The 27,306-nt window shown below is 44.9% G+C and overlaps 1 protein-coding gene across 4 annotated transcripts in view; it reads right to left on the bottom strand.

Moving 5' to 3' along the window:
* VWA7 (von Willebrand factor A domain containing 7) overlaps window positions 1-27,306 on the bottom strand; it is a 255,716-nt gene that overhangs the window by 118,176 nt on the left and 110,234 nt on the right. For all 4 annotated transcript variants that reach the window (XM_069635146.1, XM_069635145.1, XM_069635143.1 and 1 more), the window contains exon 2: window positions 9,429-9,671. In XM_069635146.1, coding sequence (XP_069491247.1) covers window positions 9,429-9,656 — 228 coding nt within the window. In that variant the 5' untranslated portion in view covers window positions 9,657-9,671. The remainder of the gene's footprint in view (window positions 1-9,428; window positions 9,672-27,306) is intronic.

Below are 27,306 nucleotides of genomic sequence, written 5' to 3'. Positions count from 1 at the left end.
AGGCTCCTGCCTCTTTAGCCCAGGACGTTACCCATCATGTGGGGTCTATACAGCTCATTAAAGGATGAAAGACATTGTCACTGCTTCTTAAAAGAGCAGAGTCCAACGGCAGCAGCAACAGTTCAGCAGGATCTCCTGTAAACACATCAGGAAACAGTAGTCTGCAGGACATATCAATTCCAAATTGGGCCAGGCTTCGGCAGTCAGACAAGATGGAATTCCATTGCAAAGTAATGCTTCCTTGCAGGCTTCAGCCTTGTATGCCAAGTTGCTCTAAAACAAGTGTATGGCAGTCAGCAAACTGAACCAACCTGCATAGGACAAACATCAGTACTCTCAATAGCACGTAAACTCAGATAAATGTAACACAACTGCAGCCCCCTTGGGTCAACAAATCATCTGCTTCCCCCCCCCCACCACTGACTCGGTGCAAGATGTGATCCAGGATGCTGAAAGGAGACAAGATACACAACACACATCGGAGAGCATGACCTTTACGATAAACCTTTAGTAATTTAGTATTATTGATACCCGTTTCCTAGCTGGCACATAGGCGAAAGCCGGGGGGCTGGTGTTTTGGGTCTTCAAGCCACGTGTCCTGTACCGCCGACAAAATAGGCAGCATAGGAAACACAGAACATTAGTAATGCTGCTACAAAGTAAGGCAGAGAGAGTCGCAAACATGTGCACGCAAGCCCAGAAGGAGTGGGCAAGGCCGGTGAGGAGTGTGGGCACTTTGCTGAACTTGTCACACATTCAACGCCGCAGGAGGTACATAAGGTGAGGGACACGGTGCTTTGCTGTAGGGTGAGGCCCCCATCAAAAAGGGAATTGATGTAGGCAGCATTGTGTGGAGAAATCCTTGCTGTATAGAGAGTGGAGCAGCATTTGAGGGGCTTTAGGAACTATGGGTAGAAACCACCCACTACAAAGAAAGATTCAATAACAAGTAGCTGGAGCCTGTGGAAAGTAAAAGGAAGAAGGTGCATTACTGCATCAGAATGCCTTCAGCTAGGAATGGCAAAGTATGCTGAACTGCAAGAAAACAAAGGCATATGTGTGGTCCCCACTGATGTGGGAGATATGTATTCAGTATTAAGACACTAGTGTTTATTGGGATGACGCCTGAGTAGAGTTAGTAACAACTGTGATAAATCACTGCTGACTGCGGCCCATGGTCACAAGTCAGAAGAGTCTTTATAGACTGCACATGGTCTTCTAACCACAGAATTGGTACTGCAGCTAATACTGAAAGTCCAAATGCAGAATGGAAGGGAGTAGCTAAAGTCCATCTGTTGTGAGGAGGTTGGCCGAAGGCAAAGACAGGCCCAGCACAACACCAGTGAAGACCCACATCTTACATCTCAGCGACGAAGACGCGCAGCCAAAGGCACCTAGAGGGGGCGAGTGCGCCCCCTGGGACGAAACTGTGGGAGTGGTCGCAAGTGGCGCAGCCAAGAAGAAGGAATCGGGGCCCGGGCGCAGACCGACAAGACAAACATCCTGTCAGCACGCCGCATACCACATCAACTTGACCTAGAATGCTATGGAAAAATTGCAGATGCCTGAGCTACTGAAAACTACTTAGCAGGGGCTTTCGAAGGTGGAGGTCTGCCTTCCGGGTCCCATTTCGAATCATGTTAGGGGTTTTAGGATACTCCGCTGGTTTGCCCTGGAATAGTTGGCGAGGTAATCCTGAATGGTGTAACCGAAGGTTCTCTTGGAACTTTAGCTTGCGCTGGGGTGGCGGCTGCTGGGGGGGAAGGGGTTATATTGCGGGGATTGGGGGGTCAAGGGAGAGGTGGGTGAGTTCTGTGCACATTCAATTTGGGGAGTGGAACAGGCAGGATGTAAGGAATGGGCAGTTGGTGTAGTGCTCTCAGATGTTATAATCGCCTTCTTCAAGTGTCTAATGCTTAATGTACGGGGGTGGAACTCCCCTGTCAAACGGAATAAACTTGACCGTTTTCTCCCAAATTCGCAGCCAGTCATAGTAGCCCTGCAAGAGACATCCGGAAGCAGGGTAGGCACACAATTAGGCTGAAACACTATCCCCAAATATTCCAGACGAATGCCATGGGGAAGGTGGCAGCGGTTCTCATCGCACTGCGAGTGGGCCGGTCGGTCCGGGTCCTGGACACGCGAGTAGACAATGGGGGGAGATATCTGTTCCTCATAATCCAAACTGCAACGATCATGCTCACAATAGCGGTTATCTACGCCCCAAATTCAGGTCAAGATGGTTTTCTACGGGCAACTCTTAATGACTTAGAGACATTTGGAATGGGGGATCCTTTTGATGGGAGACCTCAATTTAGCGTGGGATCCGCAGAGGGATAGAAGCACCATCACCTGTTACGGTCAGTCCCCCCACCCCCCACCCTCACAAGCTCTCAAAGCTAAGATAGACCATCTCGCCCTGAGAGAAACTTGGACATCGTTCTGGGAGATAGATAACGGATTTACCTATTACTAGCATGTGCATAAATCCTTCTCCCAAATCGACTATATATGGTCATCAGTGGCATTGCTGGGCAGAGGTTGACGTTGGCAGCATATCACTCAGACTATGGCCTACTCACTATTATTATCGATCTCTCGCTCGAGAGGCATGGTCTGTGGAGTTTGGTGTTCCCTCAGGAGATGCTGGCGGACATGCGGTGCTACGCACTGAGATGGAAGCCAAAATCAGGGATTACATTGCATCTAACCTTTCCCCTGAGGTAACGGATAGTACTGTATGGGACGCCTTTAAGGCGGCCTTTAGAAGGGAATTGATAGCGATGCGGGCACTCAGGCGGAAGCAAACAAGAGCCTTGGAGGCCGAGCTAGAGAAGAAACTTCGGGAGGTCATGTTAAAGATGGAGACTGACTCAGGGATCCAAGTGTGCATGCCGGATAGGAACATTAGGGGGAAACTCGACTTGCTACAGACGAAAAAGGCAGAGAAGGAGCTGCTGTACATGAGGCAGAAATACTATGTGAAGAGAAATAAGGCCGACCGGCTACTCGCGTGACAGCTCAAACAAAAAGCGGCATCTCAAACAGGAGATCAAAGACCCTCAGGGGACAAAAGCGACCACCACTTCAGAGATCACTGAGCAGTTTAGGGCTTACTATTCCTCTCTATATGTGCCGGATCATCCCGATCACTCCCTACAGGGGCAATACTTGCAATCAGTCCCACTCAACAAGATAACCCCAGTGGAGTGGTAATTACTCGAGGATGACATTACCCCTGAGGAGGTGCAGGTCGCGATCAGAAGCTTCCCGCTACATAAGTCCCCTGGCCCGGATAGTTTACCGGCCATATTTTATAAGACTTTCCAAACACTACCAGCCCCGAAATTGGCCCACTTATATAACTCTTTTGGCAACCTTGGTTAAATCACCCCAACGATGGTCCTCTTCCTTAAACTGGCTAAAGACCCGTCCCTTTGTGGGTCCTAAAGACCCATCGCCCTTATGAAAACAGACGCAAATATGTACCCAAAAATCTTAGCAAACATAGTCGAGGCCATCTTCCTGAAGTTAATCCACCCAGATCAGTCAGGGTTCATTAAGCAGTGGTAAACGTTTGATAATTTCCGGAGGGCCTGCTATCGCATAGAAAATATATCTCTGAAGGAGACCGCGGTTGTGCTTCTCTCTTTGGACGCAGAACAAGCGTTCGACGGGTCGAGCGTTCCTTCTTGTTCTGCACTATGGAAGGAGAGTGTGGCGGAGCATTGTTTTTTCTCTGGAATGAAGGAAATCAGCGTTTTGGCGGCAGTACGGAGGAAGGTGTACGGCAAGATCTAGTAGAATAATTCCTTCCTCACGGTCGCTTTCCGACTCTGTGGAGAAGCCTGCACCTGAGAGGTGTAGGTTCGCCTGTTTTACAATGCCTGTTCATCAAAGCCTGGGCTGGTGCCAGCCGAACTCCCCAGGCCTCAGTTAAGTGCCTTGTGTGTTGGTGTTGGAACTCTGTTAATGGGAGAGTGAGTGAGGAGCATGTTCGCAAGTGGACCCCAACGGTGAACGCTGATTGGGAAATATGTGTATATGTTACGCTTCCGCTTGTTCACCGCTGCTTGCCCGCTGAACATTTTGTTGCATTAAAGCTGCATACTATGATTTCTGAAAGGAGTACATGAACTTTGGGAGTAACTCTAATGGAAAACACGTTCTGGAGTTCATCCCGTCATGACAGGCGTTATGTCATTTGTCTAGGTGCTAAAATATCATGCTGAGTCTCATGTTACTGTCTTGGGCTAAATTGCTACACGTTAAGCCCTTGTGATTATATGTTCACGTTTGTTGCTTTGCAATATATGTATGTTTCATGGTGGAACAGGAGTGATAGGAGGAGGGGCATATTCCTAATTCAAGAAGGGGTGTGATTTGCAGTGTAGGAGAATGAATCCAGGTGTAAGAGGCCCTAAATAAGAAGGGCATATTTAAAAGAAGGATTGGAGGCGTACTGGCCTGGTCTCACACAGTGTTTGTTGAGTTTGTCTCTTCCCTAATTCCCCCAATAATCATCCATTACAAGTACCCTAACCCTCAATCCGGTGTTCCTTACCACCCCTTCCCTATCCACAAGCTCTCCCTAACCCTCTTCCCCCCATTGGCTGCCTCAAGGTTACCCGTTAGTAAGAATGAGGAGCCTGTGCCAACCAAAGTGGGAGGGGTAAACTACCATTTTGCTTCGGTAATCAGGAGGGAGTTGTGAGATACTCCAGGGGTGGGACACAATGAAAGTGCAAGGGGTGTGACAAGAGGGGACAGGTTGGTGCCCCCAGCTAGCATACTTGGTGGCCTTAGCCTATGAGGGGCATCTGGGGAACACTTTGATAAAAAAGGGGTTGAGGGAGTGCTATTCGTGGCCTATGATCGACAGTGATGTGGAGAGAGTGGTCAGAGATTGTGTCCCATTTGCTGTGAGTAAGAACCGGACAAAGTTTGGATCAATTTTGCCTTGGATATCATGGGACCTTTTCAGGCGTTGGGTAAGGACGACAGGTTCATTTTTGTCTTGCTTGACTATACTTCCAGGTGGATAGAGTTTGCCCCGGTGCATTCTGTTACTACTCATTCAGCACTTAAGTTTCTTAAGGACATCTTGGGCAAGGAGGGTTCACCAGAGAGTATTGTCACCGACAATGGGTGTACAGTTCGTCTCACAGGAGATAATGGATTTTCTGAGGCAGAGAGGGATTCAACACCACAGAACGGCGCTGTGCAACCCAAGGGCCAATGGGATGGTGGAGCGCGCCAACAGATTTGTGAAGGGAGCTATTCAGGTGGCATTGGCTAATGGGTTGGATTGGCGGGGTGTGTTGACAGATGCCATTGTTGCGCAAAGGGAGAATCCCAACAGGTTGACTGGGCGTTCGTCTTTCAATCTCATGAGGGGCAGGAAGGCCAGTGGGAGATTGAGACCTAGATGGTTGGGTGGTGGTATGCAGTGTGTGGTGAATTTGGAAGAAGTTGTGGCTGCGGCGAGGGAGAAGCAGAAGGTTGCTACAGTGAAGGAGGGTGCGTGACATGGTCCAAGTGGGAGATTTTGTAAGGGGTAAGAGTCCACATTTTGTGCAGAAAGGTTTGCCTGTTTTTCTTCCTCCCAGAGAGGTGGTCAGAGTGGGTGGTGGCTACATGAAATTGAGTGATTGCTTTGTGTAGAATAAAGGGCACATTTCTTTGCAGGATGTGTCTGGAGTGTGGTGGATGGGTAATGGGTCGGAAGAAGAGGTTGTGTAATGGTGCACAGCAGAATCCAACAGTAGGGGTGATACCCTCGATCAAGGGGAGATGGGTCAGATGGTCTGGCGAAGGATGTAGTTGGTGTTGGCTTTCTTGAGGAGTGTGAGTTGCGGGTTTCTACCAGGGCCTGGAGACCGCCCAGGAGGTTGGAGGATTATGTATGTCAGTGAGTGTGTTCATTTTTGATTGATTGTGGTTTGGTGGTGGTTTGGAGATCCTTCCGGGTTGCTTTCCTTCTCTTTTCTCTTCCTTCCTTTTCTTTCTCCTGGCTCTCCTTGCTTGCTGTATGTTTTCCTGTTATCTTCTTTTGTTTATGTTAGGTAAGGGGGAAAAGTTTGTTGTAGCTTAGTGCTCTCGTTCCATGCGCACAGTTCTATATTTGTGTGGGGAATGGTGTGCTGTGAAGTGTTGGGCGGTTACTGTCTTGATGAATAAACTGACTGTGGGGTGCCGCGCATTGAACTTACCTCTGTGTTGGTTCTTTGTTACCCAGCGTGGTAGCCACTTAATGCTGCCTTGATTTAAATGTATTTGGGAGCAGATTCAGCACCCAGGCTAGGGGAGCCCAGCATTTGAGTGCTTCCAGCCACATGGGAAAATTGCTCAGAGTATCAACTTTTATCCTTTGACAAAGTGCCCATTTTGCAGCCCCACCATCCACTAACTCAGACTAACCGGGCACTTTGTGACACAAGACACTGAGAGATGAGAATTAACTGGGGTCACAGAGCAGGCAACTTAGAAGCATTTCACTTCTGACACTGCACCACACCACAATGAAACTCTCTGTAACAGGGTGTGGTTTAACAGGTCTAGGAGCTTTTTTCCTCAACGAAACAGGCACCACTCTTACCTTCAAAGGGTGCCCCTACAAAGATGCATTTCCCTCAGAAAAGGTTATATCGTCCATGGAAAATTGCAGAGAGAGAACTCTTCTTCACCTCTCCTAGAGAAGCCTAGTAGTAAAGGAGATATCACAGGACTTCATAATATGTGGCTTTAGAGAAAAATAGACACAACATTGATGAGTATCTTCATTGTCGACTTGCCTTCTGCCAAATTTCTGTAAGTCCTTGAAAGGAGGCGTGTTCAAAAAACCATAGGAAGTTCCAATGGCTCTAAACACTGCATGGAGCAAGTTCCTAGACAAGAAAACCAGGAGAGAAAAACGGACTGCTCTGTGATCTCTGACCAACCCCTGCTGCAAAATAAGAAATAAAAACATAAATTATGTATAAAAAAAGATAACTCTGTGGGACTCCCTTACAAAGTGTGTGTTAAAATAAATCGGACTGTTGGTTGCGCCTCTCACCCAATGGACTTGGTTCCAAAAACCCTCATTGGCTGAGGTTTGGGCCTTCCTAATGTAGTTGATTGGCTACTGAAATAGCTGTACATTTTGTATGTGTAGACTTCTTTCTTTATTACCCTGGATACAGTTGCCTATTGTTAGGATGTATGCTAAGCATGCCAGTCTATAAGGGATTCCTTACTGAAGAATCCATTTTTGCTTTAAAGATGTAAGCTTGTAATAATACAAAACTTTAATGGTCATGCAAAATTAGGGCTTGTATCAGAATGTCTAAATTTGGTAAATAAGGAGCCTGCGAAATATTAAGATTCAGGATCAGGCCACCTGGAAAACAGGGCTGCAAACATCACAGGTCTGTGCTGTACCTGCACTTATACGAGAAGAATGGCCACAGATCCAGTATTAAGAGACTTGTCATTGAGGCTTGCAGACCTAAAATGGCTGCTTTTTGTTTACTTGAGATTAGAAGAGCACGAGAAAGGAAGAGTTTCATTACAAAGCGTACTAGTAGCCGTTTGCTTTTCAGCTTATATATTTCTATGTAACACAGTGTCCTACCAAACTTTGCTCAGCTACTGGTCATACAAAGGAAGACTTGACCACACCCATTGTTACCCGTCAACAAAGTGACTAATTGATAAGATATGATATGATAGTTTATTTAAATAGCGCCTATACACAATGTGTTTCAAAGCGCTTCAAGGCAAGGGAGGAAACAAGGGAAAATACAATGACATTCGTACAGGCCATGAACAGTAAGGATGTGAAATCAACTATCGTACTCGGCCTGAAGACATTAGTGCAGATAGTGCAAGAGCTAAGACATAGATAAGGGAGGGAGGGGGAGAGTGGGAAGGAAATGGAAACAGACAGGCGACTACCGTACTAGGCCTGATGACATTTCTGGTAGAGCCGGAGAAAAATAAAAGGTGAGGGAGAGGGTTGCAGAAAGGGAGGGGAGGAACAAAACGAGCGACTATCGTACTACGCCTGACAACGTTTCAGATAGTGCTGGAGGGAGTGGGGGAGCGACAGACGAGGTTGCTATCATACTAGGTCCAGGGACAATTCTGATAGAGTAAGTGCATAGAAGAAAGTAAGGGGAGGAGGGGGGGAGATAGGAAAATGGAGAGGAGGAGAGAACGGAGAGTAAGCAGTCAAAAAGAGTGGAGAAGCAAGAGGGGAGAGCACATACAAATTGTACTAGATGCTTATAGTTGATTTGCAATGATGTTCACGGGGCATTTTTTGAAACTGCATTTGGCCCTCCTGGAGTTCACTCACATAGAAACAAGACTCCATTAGTTGGTGCAAAACCAGAAACCTTTGCTTGGATTTAGGGTGCAGTCAATTTCCTGAAACACTGCAGGTAGTCTACCGTCTGACCAATTCCGAATTGTGTTAAGCAAGTAGGTGCTGGTATAAAGTTGGCAAGTCTTTGATGTGGTCTTGAAAGGAGTACTCTTTGAATGATCTGGGTCCCAGCAACAGTGGAAGGGGAATGCTTAGCCTGCTAGTGTTCTTAAATCTGGCGGGAGACATTCACCTGGTGGTTTGGCCCACCATTAGCACAAATACCTATAAATACCTGAAGCACAGACTGAAGGGAAGTACATGGATGTGGATGCAATTCCCCCTTCTTCCAAAGAGTAGTGTGGAACTAAACTGAGGACAAAAAGATGGTGCAGGCTCCTTCAAAGAATGCACTTCCTTTCACAAACCTCCCTGGTGCGGTTCTCCGTACACTCATTGAACATACCTCTACGATAGGTCACGATTAACTCCCTCAATGTAGATAGTCACTACACATGCCACTTGAAGCCTCACTCAGAAGCACGTCCCCCAAATTCCAGTCTCAATATCCTCTCCCTGCACCCCCCAAAAGCTCGTCTCAACATACACCCCCCATAAGTCGCATTGATATTCACACACTGCCCCCGAAAATCCCCCCTGAAAACGGCCTATTTGCTCCCTCCTTGAGCCATCCAGACCCTGGACTTAATAATAATAATAATAATAATAATGTATTTCTTATATAGCGCTACACACCCATAGGTCTCAGAGCGCTGAAATAACAGAAGGAATTACCCCCTGAAGCTGCTCTCGACACAATTGTGTCCCCTAAGGTGATCTGCACAGACCCTCTCTTCCTCCTCATTCTTCCGAAGGATGTCTGCACTCAGTCTCCTTGGCTCTCCGGAAACAATATTCCACACATACTATTCAATCCCTGCTCTAATGTTGGTTCTCTGGACCCTCCCACCAAAGGCTGCCTCCCACAGTTTGTGGAAAGCTCATCACGCCCTTAAAGCCACTCTCTACATACACCGCTTAAAGCCACCCATCCATAAAGTGATTTTCTCCCACTCACCTTAAAGTCTAACGCCTTCATGGCCCTGCCCCTCTGGTCGCGCATTCCCATAAAGAGTTCCAGGGTGACATTCAAGATGGCCGCCTCTGTGATGTCCTGATGAGTGCTGGAGGTCCAGGAAAATGACATGGCTTTGGACCAAAAGTTGGGGAAGAAACCATGTGACCCGCGTGGAAGGAGCATCAGGGCCCAGAGGCAGGGGATGAGCCAAGCCAAGGAATAGTCCATATTGGATACATTTATCTGAAAAAAGAAGAGAAAAAGATATTACACAATCCTCTCAGAGTAAGCCTGAGTAGGAAAACTACACTCCTAATGCCTCCCCTTTCCAATTGCCATGAGCCTTCACTGTAACAGCTAAATAGCCCTAAAGTGGAAGGGAGAAACAAGCTGCACGTCCATCTGGTGATCTAAAGGTTGCAGAGCCCTGATCTATGGCAGCCCTATATCTTATCTGTGCTGATAGCTGGAACACAAATGATACAGGTCTCCCACATAGGCTTGTTAAATACAAATACACAGGTGAGGATTGCCAAAAAGTCTAAGATGAGGAAATGGAATGGTGACTAATCAAAAATTTAAATTGACAAGTAAGGTCCCTGCAAAAAAAAGACGTGAACCAGAGAAGACAAAGAAAATATATAAATATAATCTGATAGGATGGAGAATACAACCTTGTACATATGCATAGAACCTTAGAGCTAGAAGGATTCTCATTTTAGTTTGGGTTTCTCCTCCATACAGGGTTAGGTGACTGTACACCATGCAATTTCTACAGAGTTCCTTTCTGCCCTATAGGACAACTGTAGACACTCTGGGGGTCATTCCGGGTCCGGTCTGACTGAATGGGGGCTTACCCGGTCATTCCGACCCTGGAGGACCCGGTAAATCCCCATTCAGTAAACCATTCCCCATTCCCATTTGAGCCCCCATAGGGCTCAATGGGAATGGGGAAGGCGCTAATAACGTGCCCGCAAATTGCGGGCCCGTTATTGGCTCCAAGGTCCCTTAACGGGAACCGCAGAGAACGGGTGGTCAGACCACCCGCTCCTGCTGGGACCCGCTAAGGGACCTCGGAATAGGGCGGTAAGGGTTTACTGGCACCGGCATCCTTACCGGTGCCCGTAAACCCCTACCGCCCAACTCGGAATGACCCTTTATAACACGTAGAGGCCCATGTGACACACTTCTAGCAAGATCCACAATGGGCTGGCGCTAGGGGGACTACCGCAGGTGTCAAAGCATATTGAGGTGGACTTGTTAAAATAGACTTACAAAATCAGCCCTGGGGGAAGGATTTTGGGAGCCCAATCTGCTAGGTGAACAGTGAAGACACAGAGGTCAGCATAAAAAAATAAAGATAAGGTAGCAGAGTGACAGGACTTGGGCCTCATTACAAGTTTGGTGGTATTTTCACTGGTATCTGCTGAAATACCACCAAATGGATTTACTGTTACGGCCACCTTGCCTGGTGGAATTACAGACTACAAGTGGTGGAGACAGTGTTAGCCCCCATTAACTGTAGTCCAGAGGACACCATGGGTATATCGGAGGAATTACACTGGCAGTAATTTTGCCGATTTAGCTGTTTTTTGGCAGTAAGACGTAGTAATGACCTGCAGTATTCTGCAGGAGGCTTTTCCTCCACCTTACCTTCAAGCCAATACTTTGGTGGTGCGGTAATGCAGCAGTAATGCAGTGGAAACCACTGCATTACTGCCATTTGTGGCCACACTGCCAAACTTGCAACAAGGCCCATATTAGTCTTTGGAAGGGTGTGAAAGAGGTCTAGGGACCCAATAAGTCCATACAGAGCAACACCAGTAATTCTAGTCAGACAGGCAAGTACAAAAATACAATTATTTATTAGGCCTTTGGTTTACACACTAAGCAAGAAATGTTCTAGTCAAATATTTCCACACAAAACCTGTATAAAACAGATATATACATTTACTCTTAGGAAATAGAGGGATAGCATTTGATTCAACGACCAGTATAACACAGGTAAGTACTCTGGTGCATAGAAACAGAAATAACTCTTCAGAACAATCACAAAACAGCTTCCCTAGACCTTAGATAGTCCAACCCTAAAATGGTTTGAGGCCTTGTGCCCAAAAGTCACCAGTTCCAAAGTAGATACTTTTCACGTAGGTTTATATAGAGATTTGTGGTATCAGTTGTTATGATTAATAAGAATTTTAAAACATGTGCTAAAGTTCAGGTAAATACTCAACCCAATCCCAACACACTAGTGTAGGCCTAGGGAGGGATCCTTGGCCCAGGTTCCACCACCAAAGGTCAGGTAAAGGTGAGTTAGGGTCAGGACTTTATGCCCTTGAAACCCAATCAGAGGATGCGTGTACTCCAGAGGCTACCTGTGGAGGTTCCAGAATCTGTTGCATGCTTGTCTTTCTGTCTTGGTTCATTTCACGAGGGTCGTCTAGGCATCTTGACTCCAGAAGTTACTTTTGGTTGTGGGATTTCATTTCGGTAGGTTGCACTACTTAGGATCGGCTTCCAGTAGAACACCCAAACGAAGAAAGGTGAAGACATCTGCAGTGTGGATGGCCACGGGACACCTCAGGGACATGAAGACAAAAAATTTTTACAAAGGTCACCACTGTCAGGCGGCAAAAGGCAATTGTTCAGCGGCAAGCACAGGAGCAGGCCCAGCACAGCTTCCCTTCGAGTCAGATGGCTGAAAATGCAGGAACAGACGACAAACGGCACAAGCTGTAGATTTGCAAGGTTCCAAAGCTCTGCTTGGAACGACGACGGCTGCAGCAAGGTGGCCCAGGAGAGAACTGGTCAGTTTCACCTGTTGGTTCATGGACACTACCAACGGCTCAGAAGGCACAGATCCCCGAGCAGGGGTCGAGACTTGTTGTGCCCATCGGTCCCAGAGTCGAAGCACCAACAAAGAACTTCTTGAGATCAGGACAGAGGAGCAGGACTGGAGTCGATACAGGTCAGCTGCAGGGGTTGTCCTTGGATCATCAGTGACATACTCTTCTTCGTAGAGGTCTTGCCTCCAACAATGATCTGTAAAATGGATGCAAATGCCTCAGTTAGTCCAAGATTTTGGGTGGACGCAAGACCTGGCCACCAACCGTAAGGATCTACACCATTCAAACCGGCAGTGTCTTTCCAATTATGGATAGCCACTGGCCACAACATCTGTCCAGAAACAGACATTCAGACACCAGGGATGTGGATTGGGACTAGGCAGTGCCTTCCCCTTCCTATGGCCACACACAGTAACCACCCCTTAGCCTGGAAAGCCACAGCTTTCCCCAGGAAAGAGATTTCTATATTAGGCATTTCCTGAACTGAGAAGGCAGAAAGAAGGCTAAAGAACAACATGGGCAAAAAAAAATATATGGCAAATAAACAAGTAAAAAACCTTGAGGCACAGCCATTTTAGGCTGCTAGCCTCCTTTTGTAGCCATTCGTGGTAAATGCAAAAGTGCATGAGTAAAACGTCATAAAAATGGTCAAATTATCACAGCTGCCATCAGCTTGTTTTAGGGACATTGTAAAATTCACCAAATAGCCATTATATGAAAAGTTGTACGCATACAAAGTATCCTACTGTAAGGTGATGTGTGCAACCGTAACAATACAAGAATTCACAAAGAGAGACAGTCTGTCAGCACTGACAGTCTTAGGGACTCGTCACTTTCCCCATAAGAATGCGCAAAACAGGCAAAGAAAGCAAGGTAGAAGGCTTTGCTGACCTCCAAAAAGTCAGGTCAGGGTGCAAAGCAAGCAAAAAGAAAGGGTGTCCCATAGAAATCTATGAAGAGAAAGTTGCAAAAAGAAAATCTTTCCTAACAGGACTTGGCCTGTAACCCTTCTCCTGTTCCATAATGCAGGTAGTGCTTATAATCATCCATAACAGGATTATATGCAATTGCAAAGAACATCCTGACTTCAGGGATGAAAAATGCATTCTCCAACCATTCACTTCATCACACAGGTATCAAAACCTATATGATTTTCTTTTGCATATCCACACTTATATAAACCTAAAAATACATTCACATATAAACACATAATATGCATATTTTCATATGCTCCAATATGACTGCATGCCTTCACCCTGCCTTATTTCAGTACTTCTGAGTGTTTACTGTGCCTCACAGAGCTCAGATACGGCACAATAGCACTATATGAACGCCTCAATAATGTTATATGTTTTATAAGTAGATACGTCCTAGCACCTGCAGAGTTAAGACTACATAACACCATGTATGTCAATCCCTAATACTTATTTACCTAGAACTTAGAGAAATGTGTCCAAATCTTTTTTTCATATGTGTAATTAATGAAATGTAAACAAGATATAATGTAAACACTGGTCACCATTATAGTCAAAACACGGGTTCACATTATACCATTGTGTTCTTAGATGCAATAAAGCATGTGTTTCAGTGGTCTGGGAGCGGCTGTTCACGTAGGTAAAGAAGCTTGGAAAGTGGAGGATGTTCTCAAATGAACGCAAATGCTCTACAACTGCGATAGTGAAAACTGGTTGAATTATTTTTGATCCGAGGGAAATCAAGTGTGTAACTAAGCAGCCCTCAACAAATTAGACGGGTCGCTGAGATTCTCTAATGGCCTACCCTAATCACTAATTATCAAGGCGTAAAATAAGCAGTGTCGTATAGCAATTTGCTGTGCAATTCTGTAGGTTTTAAGTTGCGCTGTTCAATGAAAGCACAGCTCACCCAGCATTCCTCTGTTGCCCTCAGGCCCCCCCTTTTCCCTCTGTTCACTGCAGTAATCATCTCCTCCACTCTTAAGTGCCAAAGGCCTGTGGGCAAGTGCTGGTCCAGACTTTTTTATCTTCAAATAATTTCAAGCCAGAAGTAAATGGGATGACACTTTTATTAAGCCAACTATATCCTGTCTGGCAAAGACAGGTATGTGTTAAATTTATATTTTTTAAAAGAGTCGTTCAATTCATTCCTTTCATAATGCATAATTGCAGTATTGCTACTGTAAAACAATGCAGTGTCTCCATCCATTAAGTAACGTTTAGGTTAGTATATCTAAATCTCATTGCCAACTAGATTTCATTTGATTGGGGTAGATGCATCATATAGACTAGTGAACATGTTTGAAAATGTACATGATTACCCAGCCACATACTTTTGATGGCAAACCTAATTATGTGACCTACTGGTTGCATACATCTGCAACTGATGCTCAACCCATGAGCTGAATCCATACTCGGACATTCTATCTTATCACCCTGCTTTATACCAGCTACCCTGACAGTGAGATGGCCACAAACTACCATTTTCCAACTATGTGTCTAGTTCTCTGCCTGCTACACCATCCATGTTGCTTAGTCTCTTACTTTCCTTCCTTTTACACAATGTATACAGAAAACTAACTAGATGTGTGCACAAAGTAGTGATCAATGGTTCCATCCAGTCTGTACATCTACAGATCCGCTGCAGTAGCATCGGCTGTATTTGGCCTCCAGAGCTCACGTTGTTTTATGATTGGGATTGCCTTGCCTAACAGTACAAACCTGAGAGGTGGCAAAACTGTTTTCAGAGCCTTTTCACTGTATCTATTTTTACCCATTCATGGAGCTAACCTTTTACAGACAATCATCCAGTGCACGCAAACTCTACTCACCCACTCACACTGTCGAGTAGATTTTATGAAGGGCGAATACCATTTGCAGGGGTTGTTTGAAACATTTATTTAATATTTACTTTGTTTGCAGTTAATGTCAAATAAAGGTTTCACTGTTCATGGCTGGGCTCTGGGGGGCAGCAGCATGCAAACATAAAGTGAGTTTTTGGTGACTTGCACCATTTTACAGAAAGCATGTGTACATTTGTGTTGTCATCTGTTGCCAAGGGTCGAGTGCATTTCTCTTGGTCGAGAAGGTAAACTAAGTCACTAGGCCTGCTGCTCTAGTGGAATTTTAAAGAATTTGCAAGGCCTGACTATTTACCTTACTTCAGCGGTACACACAAATGCTGTATTGTTGCGTGTTTAATGTCTTGGGTACAAGCAACTTCTGTTGACATTAAATATATTAGTATACCATTGCTAATCAAATGGGTTTCTTTGCTAATCATGAACATAGTAATGAGAAAAACTCTGCTAATCCAGTTTTGAAAACTAATGTCTGCCTTAAAGTATACTGCTTTGATGCCTCCATTTCATTTCAGGTATGCCTTATAATATTCCAAAATATTTCTTTATTGCTCTCAACACCTAATTAAGAGTCTTACTTTGGGCCAATGGAAGACGGACTGTAGCATTAAAGATACTTTATATATCATATTAGAAAGGCGGCCTGTAGGCCTCAGACCTTGAGCTATATATTTCCTTGCAACACAACTGCAATATGTAACCCTGCAGGTTGGCTAGCGAAGAAACACTGTAAATCATCTTACTGCAAAAATCGATCGTCCCATACACAACGAAAGAAGCTTTATGCTAGATTTGAAAGATAGGTGTTAATTCAAGAATGATATATGACACAGAGACATATGCTCCTAAAAGTGGGAACAGTTTTCCCATACTCCCCGAATATTCAGCTTAGGGTATGATTTGGTAAAGTGCTGAATATTAATCATCAGACACACTTTGTGAGAACTCTTGGGAATTTCACTGTGGGGATAATTTTTGGACATTGGTAAATTAAAAGGTTTTCTGGACTTGAGAAACCAGTGGGACATTTCCTGATACACTGCGATATTATGGGCCGATCAAGAAAATATTGGGCCATTCTAAATTCAGAACCCACACAAGATGCTCTCCCATTCAAGCTACATGAGTTGGAACTTAGATGCAGATGAAGAACTTTACTTGATGCGGCCTATGTAGCTATACTGACTGGGAATACATTCTAGGGGACAAGGTTGGGGACTAACTACAGTTTAACGTTCTCCATGGAGTTTAGTTGACCCAAATCAACTGTCCAAAATTATAATTATATTATAATTCGTTATTTATAACGCGCTTAATACCCAGAGGTTTCTAAGCACGCACCCGGAGATCGAACCAGTGTTGCTGTGCGTCATCTTCCAAGGCCCTGAGCTATATTACACATGCTTCTGGCCCGGCCCTAATGTTAGAACATTCTAGCTGGGTTTAACACACTAGTTGGATCAACTGGGAATAATGCAGACTGAATGTACCTCTGAGATGTACTTGTTGGGTAAAATCTAGGAGACACATGGAAAGAAGCATGGATTCAGACGGATTCTGGCTTAAAGGTGCGAAGCAATCGGGAAGAAAAATATGCATGGGCCTAGCTTGGAACTCTGGATCTTGGACTTATAAATATGGTCCCGGGCAGAAAACGGGTGCCTTGGTCCCTTCACTTGGGAGACAAGGAACTGATCTACAAGCCCATTTGATGCAATGGAACATTAAAACGCAGAACCTTGGATAGTCATCTGATGACGGATCCCGCAAGCCAAGACTCTATTATTGATGTTTTTTGCTGATGCTATTTGACTGAGAATATATTTCACAAGCAATACTAAAGGCCACACTGATGATAGAAATACATGAAAATGAAATGCATTGGCACACTGTGTTACTACAAAACATCGAAGGCAGTTATTGCCAGGTAGTACACCTCCAAGGTAAAACAACGAATTTAGACGAAAAAATAGATTGAGGGTTTGGTTTGGGGTATATATTAAAGTGGGGGTTGTGAGGGGGACTGCGGGGGTCTCCCCCTGCATTTAAAATAGAATAACATTGTTTTACATTCAAGGTTTTTGATCTCACAGTAAAACTTCAATGTTTTAATGTAGATCCTGGCACACCAGGTCCCTCTAGTCTGAACGAAGATAATACCTCTTCTGTTGAAGTGGGCGTGAAGGGAAAGAGAGCGAGGGGGGGTACTTTTCAACCATTAGGTAAACACTGTTGATGTTGAGGCATGTTATGTAATTTAACATTGGTTAAGTATGTTTTACAATTTCAATAAAGATATTTAAAAAACAAAGCTTGGTCACCATGAAATTTAAGCCATCATTGCTGCAGACCTAAAAGTTAAAAGTACATGAGGAGGCGAGAGTGGGAAATGCTTGTTGTAAAGTTCACTACCACAGCAAATCTTTGCCGACAATTTCTCAAAACAACATGTTGTCGCATCCAATTTCAAGGCATTACCATGAATTAATTGAATCTGAAATGTCAGAAGGAGAAAAAAACAAAAGTTATTTTACCAAAAAGAACTTCTGTTTTTCTCTTCCCCCGGACATTTCGGACAACCCCTTCTCCCCCCCCCCCCCGATCCCCTTACTTACCTGTGGGCGGCACACCTCCTTGTGTGCCGCTGCATCCCTTTGCAACGCAGGGTCCCTTCACTTGTGTGGATGGAACCGGAGCTGCCAGCACCTCTTTTCTTTTCTTAACTTAACTTTTTTCCAACGGGTGCGAGGGACCCCCCCGCAAGCCCTGCTGACATTAAAGTGAACAAGGATGCGGGGGACACCCCTGCAGCCCTTGTTCACTGTAATGGCACCGAATGGAGGACTTTTCTTCCGTTTTCTTTTACGGATCCCTTTTCAGGCACTCAGAGGATGGGCTTTACTCGCTCTTCAGAAATAGTCAGAAAATAGCCCTCCAAAGAGAGTATGTATAATGAAACAAAACAGGCCTATTTGCAGAATGCAAGTTCACCCCCCATATGTGTATTGTAATAAAACACGAGGAGACTCATTTTACCAAGGTGGATGTTCACCCAGGTTTTCGGTATCCAGTGAAAATGTTGCCAACTAAAGATGTGTCACTGAAAACATTATGGCGAAAATACCTTTGCAGTGAAAAGGTTACCAAACAAAATGTAGTCAAACAAATGCATATGAAAAGTAGGCAAAAATGCAGTGCTGTTAAAGTATTTGTTATGTGAAAGGATGGGGTGGAGGGCTTGTGATTGCCTGGTGTAGGGTTAGGATAGGATTAGGATAGGAGTTAGGTTAAGGTTAAGGGTTAGAGTAAAGATTTTGATTAGACTTAGGCTACGTGTTAGGCTCGAGGTGGTTGTGGAGAGATGGTGATGCTGAGGTATGGTTAGGGTACGGTAAGGGGTAGGGTACCTGTAAGGGTAGGTGTTAGGGTATGGGTAGGGTGAACAGATTAAGGGTTTAGGTTACAGTGAAAAGGGATAGGGATGTTGGGGAGGGCTGGGGAATGTCAGGGTAGGATAAGGGTTAGGATCAACCTTGGGGTAGGGTGTAGTAAGGGTCAGAGTAAGGCCTAGGTTAGCGTTAGAGCAAGGGTTTGGCTAAAAGGAAGGGCTGTGGAATTTGAGGAGGACTAGTGATGGGGTTGGACCGAAGGTCAATGTTAAGTTTCTAATCATTTATCTGGTGTTTTGCATCATGTCACATGCAAATAAGATGGTTTGTAGCGCTGAAGGGTTAGGGCAAGCCTACGGGTTAGGTATTACAATAAGGGTGATTTAAGAAGACTGGTGTTGCCCAGCTTTATTAGGGGCCTTGGTCATTGTGAGGGTTACAGCCTTGTACTTCTGAGTGTTTCAAAATAGATTTTTTGGCGCCTTATCACTGATAACAATGTCAGGTATCATAGAATTACTACATTTTGAAAACTCCTTTTTGCTGGCTACTTTTCCATATGACTACATGTTTACTGTTGACATTTCACATAGAACCAAGTTTTTCCGCATTTTATTGGCCATCCTTACCAATTGTAGCGAATAAAGGAATCTTATTTTGTTCTCCTGGGCATTGACAGATCACAGCACAGCCCCTTCTCCACAGGTTGTGCAGGGGGAGGATGAGAAGGGCTTTCAGGTTGCCTGTTTCTGAAACCGTCCTACATAGAAGTGCTCCTAGATTTTAAAGGCAGGCTAAATGAATGATAGCCTTGAATCCATGCCAAACTGAACTACTGCCAACCCTCCATTTTCTTCAAACTTCAAATTAAATAAGCAATGAGCTGATGAGGCAATCACAGCAGCCAATCCCACAATGATGCCGTCCACAAGGTGGCAAGTGATTTGAAGTGTCTTCAAGGCAACATTTGGCACTACACAAACAAAACGTTGTGTATACATACACAATCAATTAAATAACTTTGCATAAAAAGATGATGTAGTTAAGTTCTTTCCCTTTGGTGTGAGCTGCACATTTAACGACTGCTATGCCTACTGGGAGTTGTAGTGCCTTAATAAGCCTGTCCAATAAGGCTGCATGCTGGACTGGCGTGCCGTCCGATTGGAGTTAGCCCCTCCTTTTCCAACGTGCTAATCCTGCATGCACCGTCGACGTCACGTAGGCAGAGTCGCTGTACACTGTTACTTCCTGGTCTGGGTGATTCTCGATTGCGAGTATCAACGCCAATAATTCTGCAGCTTGCACTGAATAATGGGATGGCAATCGAGTACTAACGAGCATCTGAAATTCCCCATCAGCCATGTGCTTTACCACAGCGGCACCTGTATACCTTTGTCCATCATTTTGATCGATCCTTGAAGACCCGTCAATAAACGCAATCCCTCCCCCTGCTAGTGCATTCTCCTTTGCTCTAGGGATTTCATCAAAGAACTCTTCATAGTTTGCACAATCATGTATGGGCTCTCTTTCTGTGATTGGCTCAGCTATAAACATAGCCGGATTCACTATTTTACATCAGAATATTTTGATTGCTGGATTTGATATAACTACCTCATAGGCAGAATCCCTTTGAGAAGTTAACGTACCTTTCAGTTTTTCTAAAATGGCAAATACTGTGTGTTCAACAAATAACGTCATAGAGCATCCCATCACTATGCTTGTAGCCTTTTCTATGGTGAACGCGGCGGTTGTCAAACTTTGTTCGCATGGAAAATGACATCTCATTACGGGGTTGAAGATTCCACTATAATATGCAAGTGGCTTGTACCCCAACGTGGTTCTCTGTGCGAGTACTGCTGTCATAATAGTGGCATCTGTATGCGAGAATAAAAAGATTTCCTCTGCATAATTAGGGATCCCTAAAACAGAGGGTGTGCAGATTGCTTTTATCTATTCATCAAACCCTTCTTCCATTGCCTCAGTTCACACGATTTCTTCTTGCATTGCCTGTGCTTTCTTCAAGGCCTGTAAGAGAGGCCTTGTATACGAGCTGTAGTCAAAGACCCATGCTCTGACATAATTACATAATCCCAAAAAGCTATGCATCTGTTTTATCGTATGTGGCTTAGCTGTTTTTAAAAAGGCCTCAGCTCTTTCAGGGGTGACCTTTTTTCCCTCATGTCAAATTAATTGGCCTATGTACAACACTTCTTGTTGACAATATTATAACTTTTCCTTGTCAACCTTATATCCTTTGTCAGCAAGTATAATCAGCAGCTGATCAGAATCGCGTCTGCACTCTTCCTTTGTGGTGCTGCAAACTAAAATGTCATCTATGTATTGCAGCACAACACTTTCTAAGACAATATTGCTCAAGTCCATCTGGAGGACTCTGTTTAAAATTGATAGAGACTCACAGTACCCCTGAGGCAACCGAGTGCTTTTCAAGCGCACTTGTCTGAAAGTAAACAATGTCAAATCTTGTGAGTCTTGGTGCAATGGGATTGGAAAAATGCATTTTTCGAGTCAATCACCATGAATTATCGTGCATCTACGGGTATATTACATAGAAATGTAGATGGGTTCGGGTCTAGAGGGAACTCGGGCTCTACAATTTGGTTTGTTGGTCTCAAATCTTGTATTAAACGCCACAACCCCCCCCTAGATTTCTTGACGAGATAAACTGGCGTATTACATGGTGACTCGGACGTCACTAAGATACTTTGGTCCATCATGGCGGAAACCGTCTTGTAAATGCCTTCATCTGCCTCTCGAGGCATGGGATATTGTTCTGCTCGATGTAGAAATTGCTCCTGGTTTTAGTTGAATCTTCACTTCCCCAACCCCTTTTAGTAAGCCTACGTCATAGGGGCGTCCATAATGAAACTGGCATGTTTGCCATATCTTCATCAAAATATTCAGGACGCTTCTGTGCTAACATCATTTTCTACAGAACTTCTCTCTTAATTGCATTTATCCAATAAGTAATGCTAATTTCAAATACCACAAAATCAGATAAATAATCTCCAAACAATTCCTCATCAGTGACATCAGTCACTCTGCAGCCCTCCTCGATGGCAATTATTGCGCTCCATCGTCTGCCCTTATCATCATTTCCATCGAGTAAAGCCATATTTCCTCGGACTATGGCTGCTTCTATGTTTAAGGTAAAAATGTGCCCATCCTCTTCATCCATGGGTATCTGAGGCCTAAATAGAAATTCACCTGGTATCCTCATGGTTCTACCCACTACACCAGGTAGCCAGGTCAGCAGAATGCGTATCCCATAGTAAAAAACCTAGGGGTTCAAGTAGTATTGCTCTTGGCGCTATCTGCCCTGTGAATGCCATGATCATTTTGCACACGTTTAAATAATGCATTCCCGGTGTTGAGCACACTATGCCTTCGTCTGTAAACAAAATGGTCATATTCAATTTAGTTATAAATTCTCATCCCAGTATATTTTATTAACAGGTGTTTGCCTTGAATATAGCAATGGCACTTTCATGTTGCATTCTCCTATAGAGACTGGTAATTCTTCGGTGAAAGGAACTCGACTCGTTGCTCCTGTAAAACCCTGAGTATTCATTGCATCGCCAGACATTAAAAATGTGCCCTCTTGTATACATGAGCGTGTTGCACCCATGTCCACTAAGAATGAAAAAGCTTTACCGCCTATATTTACATCTATCCTTGGAACATCATGAGGATTCAGCATTATAGATAGGACTGAACACATCAGGTCTCCCAGTGAGATGTCCTATTGTGGGTACAGTCTCACTCCATCACTCGTGAATGGATTCCCTCCATCAACAGTGACACCTCCTATTCTACGAGTCATTGGCGGTTCTGTGTTTCTGTTCTGTTGAAGTTGCATAGGGGATTCCTGCGATTGTCCTTGTGGTTGATTACCTGTCATTTGCTGTGGTTGCAAGCCTTGCTGCACTCTCGGCGCTTGCTGCTGCACTGTTTCATTTTGCGCAACTCCATCCCCACTCTGCTGTGAGTATGCAGGTGGATTTGACATCCCCTGTCTTAAAAACTGATTAGTTTTCACCATCCTTTGGCTTCTACACATACGAGCCAAGTGCCCTGTCATTCCGCATGTCCATCATATAGGCGGTGGTCTCCCCATCTGCCCATATTGCATATTCTGATTACCATTTTGCATATTCTGAAAACCTCCCTGAAAACCTCCCTGATTATTCTGCAAATTCCCTTGATTGCCTTGCCAACCTCTTCCTCGATATCCCCTTCATCGTGGAGCATATCCACTATTTGTCTGATCAAACTGTCTTTGGTTATTCACCTGCCATATGTTCATTGTCTGTTGTGAATTTGATCCGCCTACGCTAGTAAGCATTGCCCCTTCAATGGCGTACTTGGACAGTTTTCTCTGTACCAATTTTGCTGCGTCGCCTTTTTGCGCATCGTCCTTTTTGCAATTCTTTTTCTGCTGGATTCTGCAGTAATGTGCAATGGTTAACTGGATTTCCGATCATGGTTTGGCTTCTATAGCCACTAATTTCTTGAGCTTCTTCTGTACTTGCTCTGGCAGCCCTTGGCACAATATATGATAGAATGCAGGTATGGATTTCCCCCAAGCCTTGCGAGTCTCGAGCGTCCAGGCGTCTTGGAAATTTTGAATGTAAACTAATGGATCATCTCCTTCCTTCATCTTTTTTGTCATTATAGCTCCCATATCGGATATGTCCGGATATAGTACTTGTAGCGCTTTCCAAACTGCTGCTCTGCAGTTCTTGAATGGCACTCCACCGTGCGCGGTGTTGACTGTAGTCACACCAGGGTAGCCTGCCTGTGTCCATACATCATCCGCTCTCTCACCAAGTATGACGATTAGAAGACCTTTAATATTCCCTATAGCCAACGTATTCCCTCCTGTCATTTTTTCTAATTCATCTATCCATTTTCCAGCGCCGGACGTTAAACTCGGGAGTTTACACCGTAAATTATCTCTGTCAATTTGGGGCCATGGTATGTAGTGTGGCCTGGCCCCTCCTTTTTCTAACAAAGGAAATTGTGATGCCCCAAACTCATTCTCATCTCTCATCATTTGTCTATCTATCACCAGGGTAATATTCCCACATCGCTGTCTACCTGGCAATGATCTTAAGCTGCTTACATAAGGCAGGACTCCCCCCTCTGACCGTGGGGTTGCCCCTTATGTCGGTCTGACTTTGTCAGTGGCTCTGGTGCCTTAGACACAGGTATTTTTAAACCCGACCATCTTACTCCCTTATCCATAGGCGAACATCCCTCTGGACCACATACATTACTTCTCTCTTCCCCCTGGAAGGTTTCCCTTTCTTCGTCTGACATTTCCTGTGCCCAACTCGTGCAACTTCTCTCTTCTTCATTTCTATTTAGAGTCGGTCTGTCTAATGACAGCTCCTTCTGTCTCGTACTACATAAGGCTTCCTCCATGTCATACAACTGAGTGCTCTCGATACGATCATTTTTTCCCTTCCCTTGTGATTCTTTCTTGGCTTGCATTTCGTGGTATACTTTATCGATCGCTTCCCTAACACTCCTCGAGTCAAACTCGTCTTCTAGATTTGCTCTAGACATGCCAGAAATTCCTCTATGTCTTCCCATGCTACCTGTGGATTGGGATTTCTTACTTCCCTTTCCAAATAATCAAGATTGCGTGGGGCCTATTGGACCGGGCGTGTTTGTCCCCCACTACCCCCTCTTCCTTGCACCTCCATCTGTACGCATGCATAAATGTTCTAGGACTAGAAATGTTTGTCTATCCTGTAACCCCCCACTTCCCCCCCACTGTAACACTTCATGCACTTGCACTAGGAGAAATGCCGTCAGGCCTAGTATGCTAGTTTTCTGTTTAGATTCATTCGGAAGCTTCAACGCCTAAGAATGATTACTGTATTGCCTTGTTCCCCTCCCGCCTTGAAGCGCTTTGAAGCACTCCACCTGTGTATAAGTGCTCTATAAATAGACAATTACAATTACAAACCACCCTCTGGTGCATGCCTTAATCCTTTCCCTATCTCACATGCGAGTAATTTAGGCTTTCTTCTCGAAGAAAAAAGTAGGCCAAGCATAACCCAAAATCCCTAAAGCCACAGATTATAGTCCAAGTGTGCAGAAAATAATTGTACCCCACAATCCTGCTTACTTAGAATAGATGTGGACTTTCTTTTCCAAGTATTGGTTTGAGAGAAGGAGGGCAACCAAAGGTAGTGTTAAGAAAGGATTGACAGGAGCATTCATCCAATCAGAGTGTGCCTGATGCGGCCATATAAAGGTCAGGTAAAACCCAGATTGCATAAATCAGCAAACTAACTACGCTGTACCCTTCCACAAATCCGAAAGTACAGACTTCATAGGAATATTTTAGCCAAATTGGTTTGCCAACTTTCAACAAAACTGTGTAACATGGTATGCATCTGCCAAATGAGATGGGGCATGTTGGCCTGTATACAGATGACAAGATTGCGAGTAAAGGTCTATCTTATGAGATTGCATGTGTGAGTGAGTTGTATTGGGCAATGGGTTCTTTCCTCTAACTCCAGAAGGAGGAAGCTGACTGGACTGACTTAAGCTGGTGGACGGATCCTGGCGCTCGCCTCTGGAGACTAAGCTGCTGAGTTGCAGTTTCGCTGAGTGAGCTGTTTGGGTGCTGGAGCGGGGGGTCGTATGGGGCAGGTTGCTTTGTGAGCAGCGTTTAGAGCAGCGTTCAGAGCTCTTGGGTGACAGCAGTATCTTAGCAGCCACACACTGAGCTAGCGATCCTCCCCCGCAAATAGCAGGGTTGTTGCGGTGCGGGAGGTCGCCTTGTGTGCAGCCATTCTTCCATTTATTGTGACAGCATTAATACACATGAGACGTGGGATGAAATCCCCCTCTCTCTCTGACTTATCCATTAAGGAGCCGTTCGAAATGACAGTTACCTTAGTCATGTCGCCAGCCGGCTGCTAAACGTGGCTCCGGCCTACAAACACCTTTCAACAGCGGTCACGCAGACAAGGTGGAAGGGGAGGCTCCAGTTGAAGTACAAGTGTCGATTCAGAAACCAACAGTAAATACATTTAGAGTAGAACAAAATATCAAAGATTTCTTCTCACCTACGAATAAAACACAGCATTCCCCGGCAACACCTGACATTGAGGCACTGGTACTGGGAATTTAACCATCTACCAAAGCTATCGACAATAACAACTCCTTAGCATTGACAGGGATTATTCTCAACCAATCTCTTGATTAGTCCTGACCTCACTGCAATGGCGGCAGTGGTAGATAGTAATATGGAAAGTACGTTACTCTCTTCATCAGATTCACCGAAGAGTGACTTTTTGGTGGCACATGAGTCTGTTATTTCCCCCACGCTTAGTTCAATTGCTGTGACGGTCGATGCAATGTTTGGCTTGTGTTCGACCACTTCCTGTGAACAAAATGACGTTAAAGCGAATTCTGCCCAGGTTGGTGGACATCATACTGGCCAACAGCAGCAATGTCTCAGATCACGTGGGTGTAATTAACACAGACCCGCAGCCGCCGGCAATGGATGTGTCTACCCTTGGAGATGCCAGCATTTTAGGCTCTCCATTTACTATATCTGCCCCAACAATGTATTTAGATGAATCGCAAACTCTATTCACTGAGGGAGTTACTTTGCAGATTAAGCCAGCTACCCCCCTCCCACCCCCCTGCAAAATGACCTGGTCAGATCAAGTAAATGCAATAGAGGAAAGCTAGCCCGGTCACATGCGAAAACGAAGAAAACCGAAATTAAATTATTAACGATTCCCTGATTGATAACTGTTTCCTCCACCTCCCTAGACTAGAACAGGGGAAACTGAGGTCTACGAATAAGAAAAACTGCTTACAGTGGCATAAAAGCACATGAAATGAGACCTCCCCCAGCATTACCCAGAAGGGGGTAAATATTTCAACTGGTACTCTGGATAAGTGGCTACAATTCCGTGAGCTGGTGAATCTAGTCACCACCCAGTCATCTGAGAATGGGATGCGGTGTCAGGCAGAGGTTCAACCACCCGTGAATAATCCACCTGACAGCCGATTTTACTCTGCTCACCGGCTGTCACTGCAGTGGCTACCTGCTCAGGTCTATCTCGTTGGTGGCACCGACTATTACGAATCCACAGATGAATTTTCATCACAAGACATTTCCCGTTGGCAGCAGGAATGCCACCAGTGGCGGCTCCAAGTAGAAGAGAGGTAGAGGAACACATGGCCATTATTCCAACAGGACAGTTTACCATAAACTCACAAAAACGTTCTCATCAGTTGCCACGTGAAATGCAGACGGGGCAGGTATTGGGGAGGCACGAGTCCCATTCTCTAATGGGGGCTGTTTCAATACTTGTACCAGCCCTTAGCAGGATAGCGGCGTCCATGGCTCAAACAATGTCTCTGCCACCTGCATTGGTGGACGGAACACAAAATCCAGGGTAGACTAACCGAGAAGAATAGTTTGTTAATGAACATCTGTGGGGTGCAGAGGAGTCTGAAGCAAGAGTCCATCTACTCCGTGACCCACATTTTTTACCATGTCAGTTGGTTAAAACAAGGGTGGGCTCGGAGTTAAGTAATTATGCTCAAATTCCACAAACATCTCATCTCAGGAATCACCTAGTACGATTCCAGGAGCTGGATACAACTGGCTAAAGTCGTTTCCTTAACCGTAAGTCTCTTGTGGTTCTTTTTAGTAATATACAGGACTTGAGAATTTTAACATCTCTTGACATTGAGCTTGTGGAATTGCCAACATTGTACAGTTTGACAAATTGGTCTATTGTCTTGTT

Source organism: Ambystoma mexicanum, chromosome 13 (assembly GCF_040938575.1).
Source record: "Ambystoma mexicanum isolate Mex_15411 chromosome 13, UKY_AmexF1_1, whole genome shotgun sequence".
Classification (NCBI taxonomy): domain Eukaryota; kingdom Metazoa; phylum Chordata; class Amphibia; order Caudata; family Ambystomatidae; genus Ambystoma; species Ambystoma mexicanum.
This window is presented reverse-complemented; position numbering and strand designations above follow the sequence as displayed.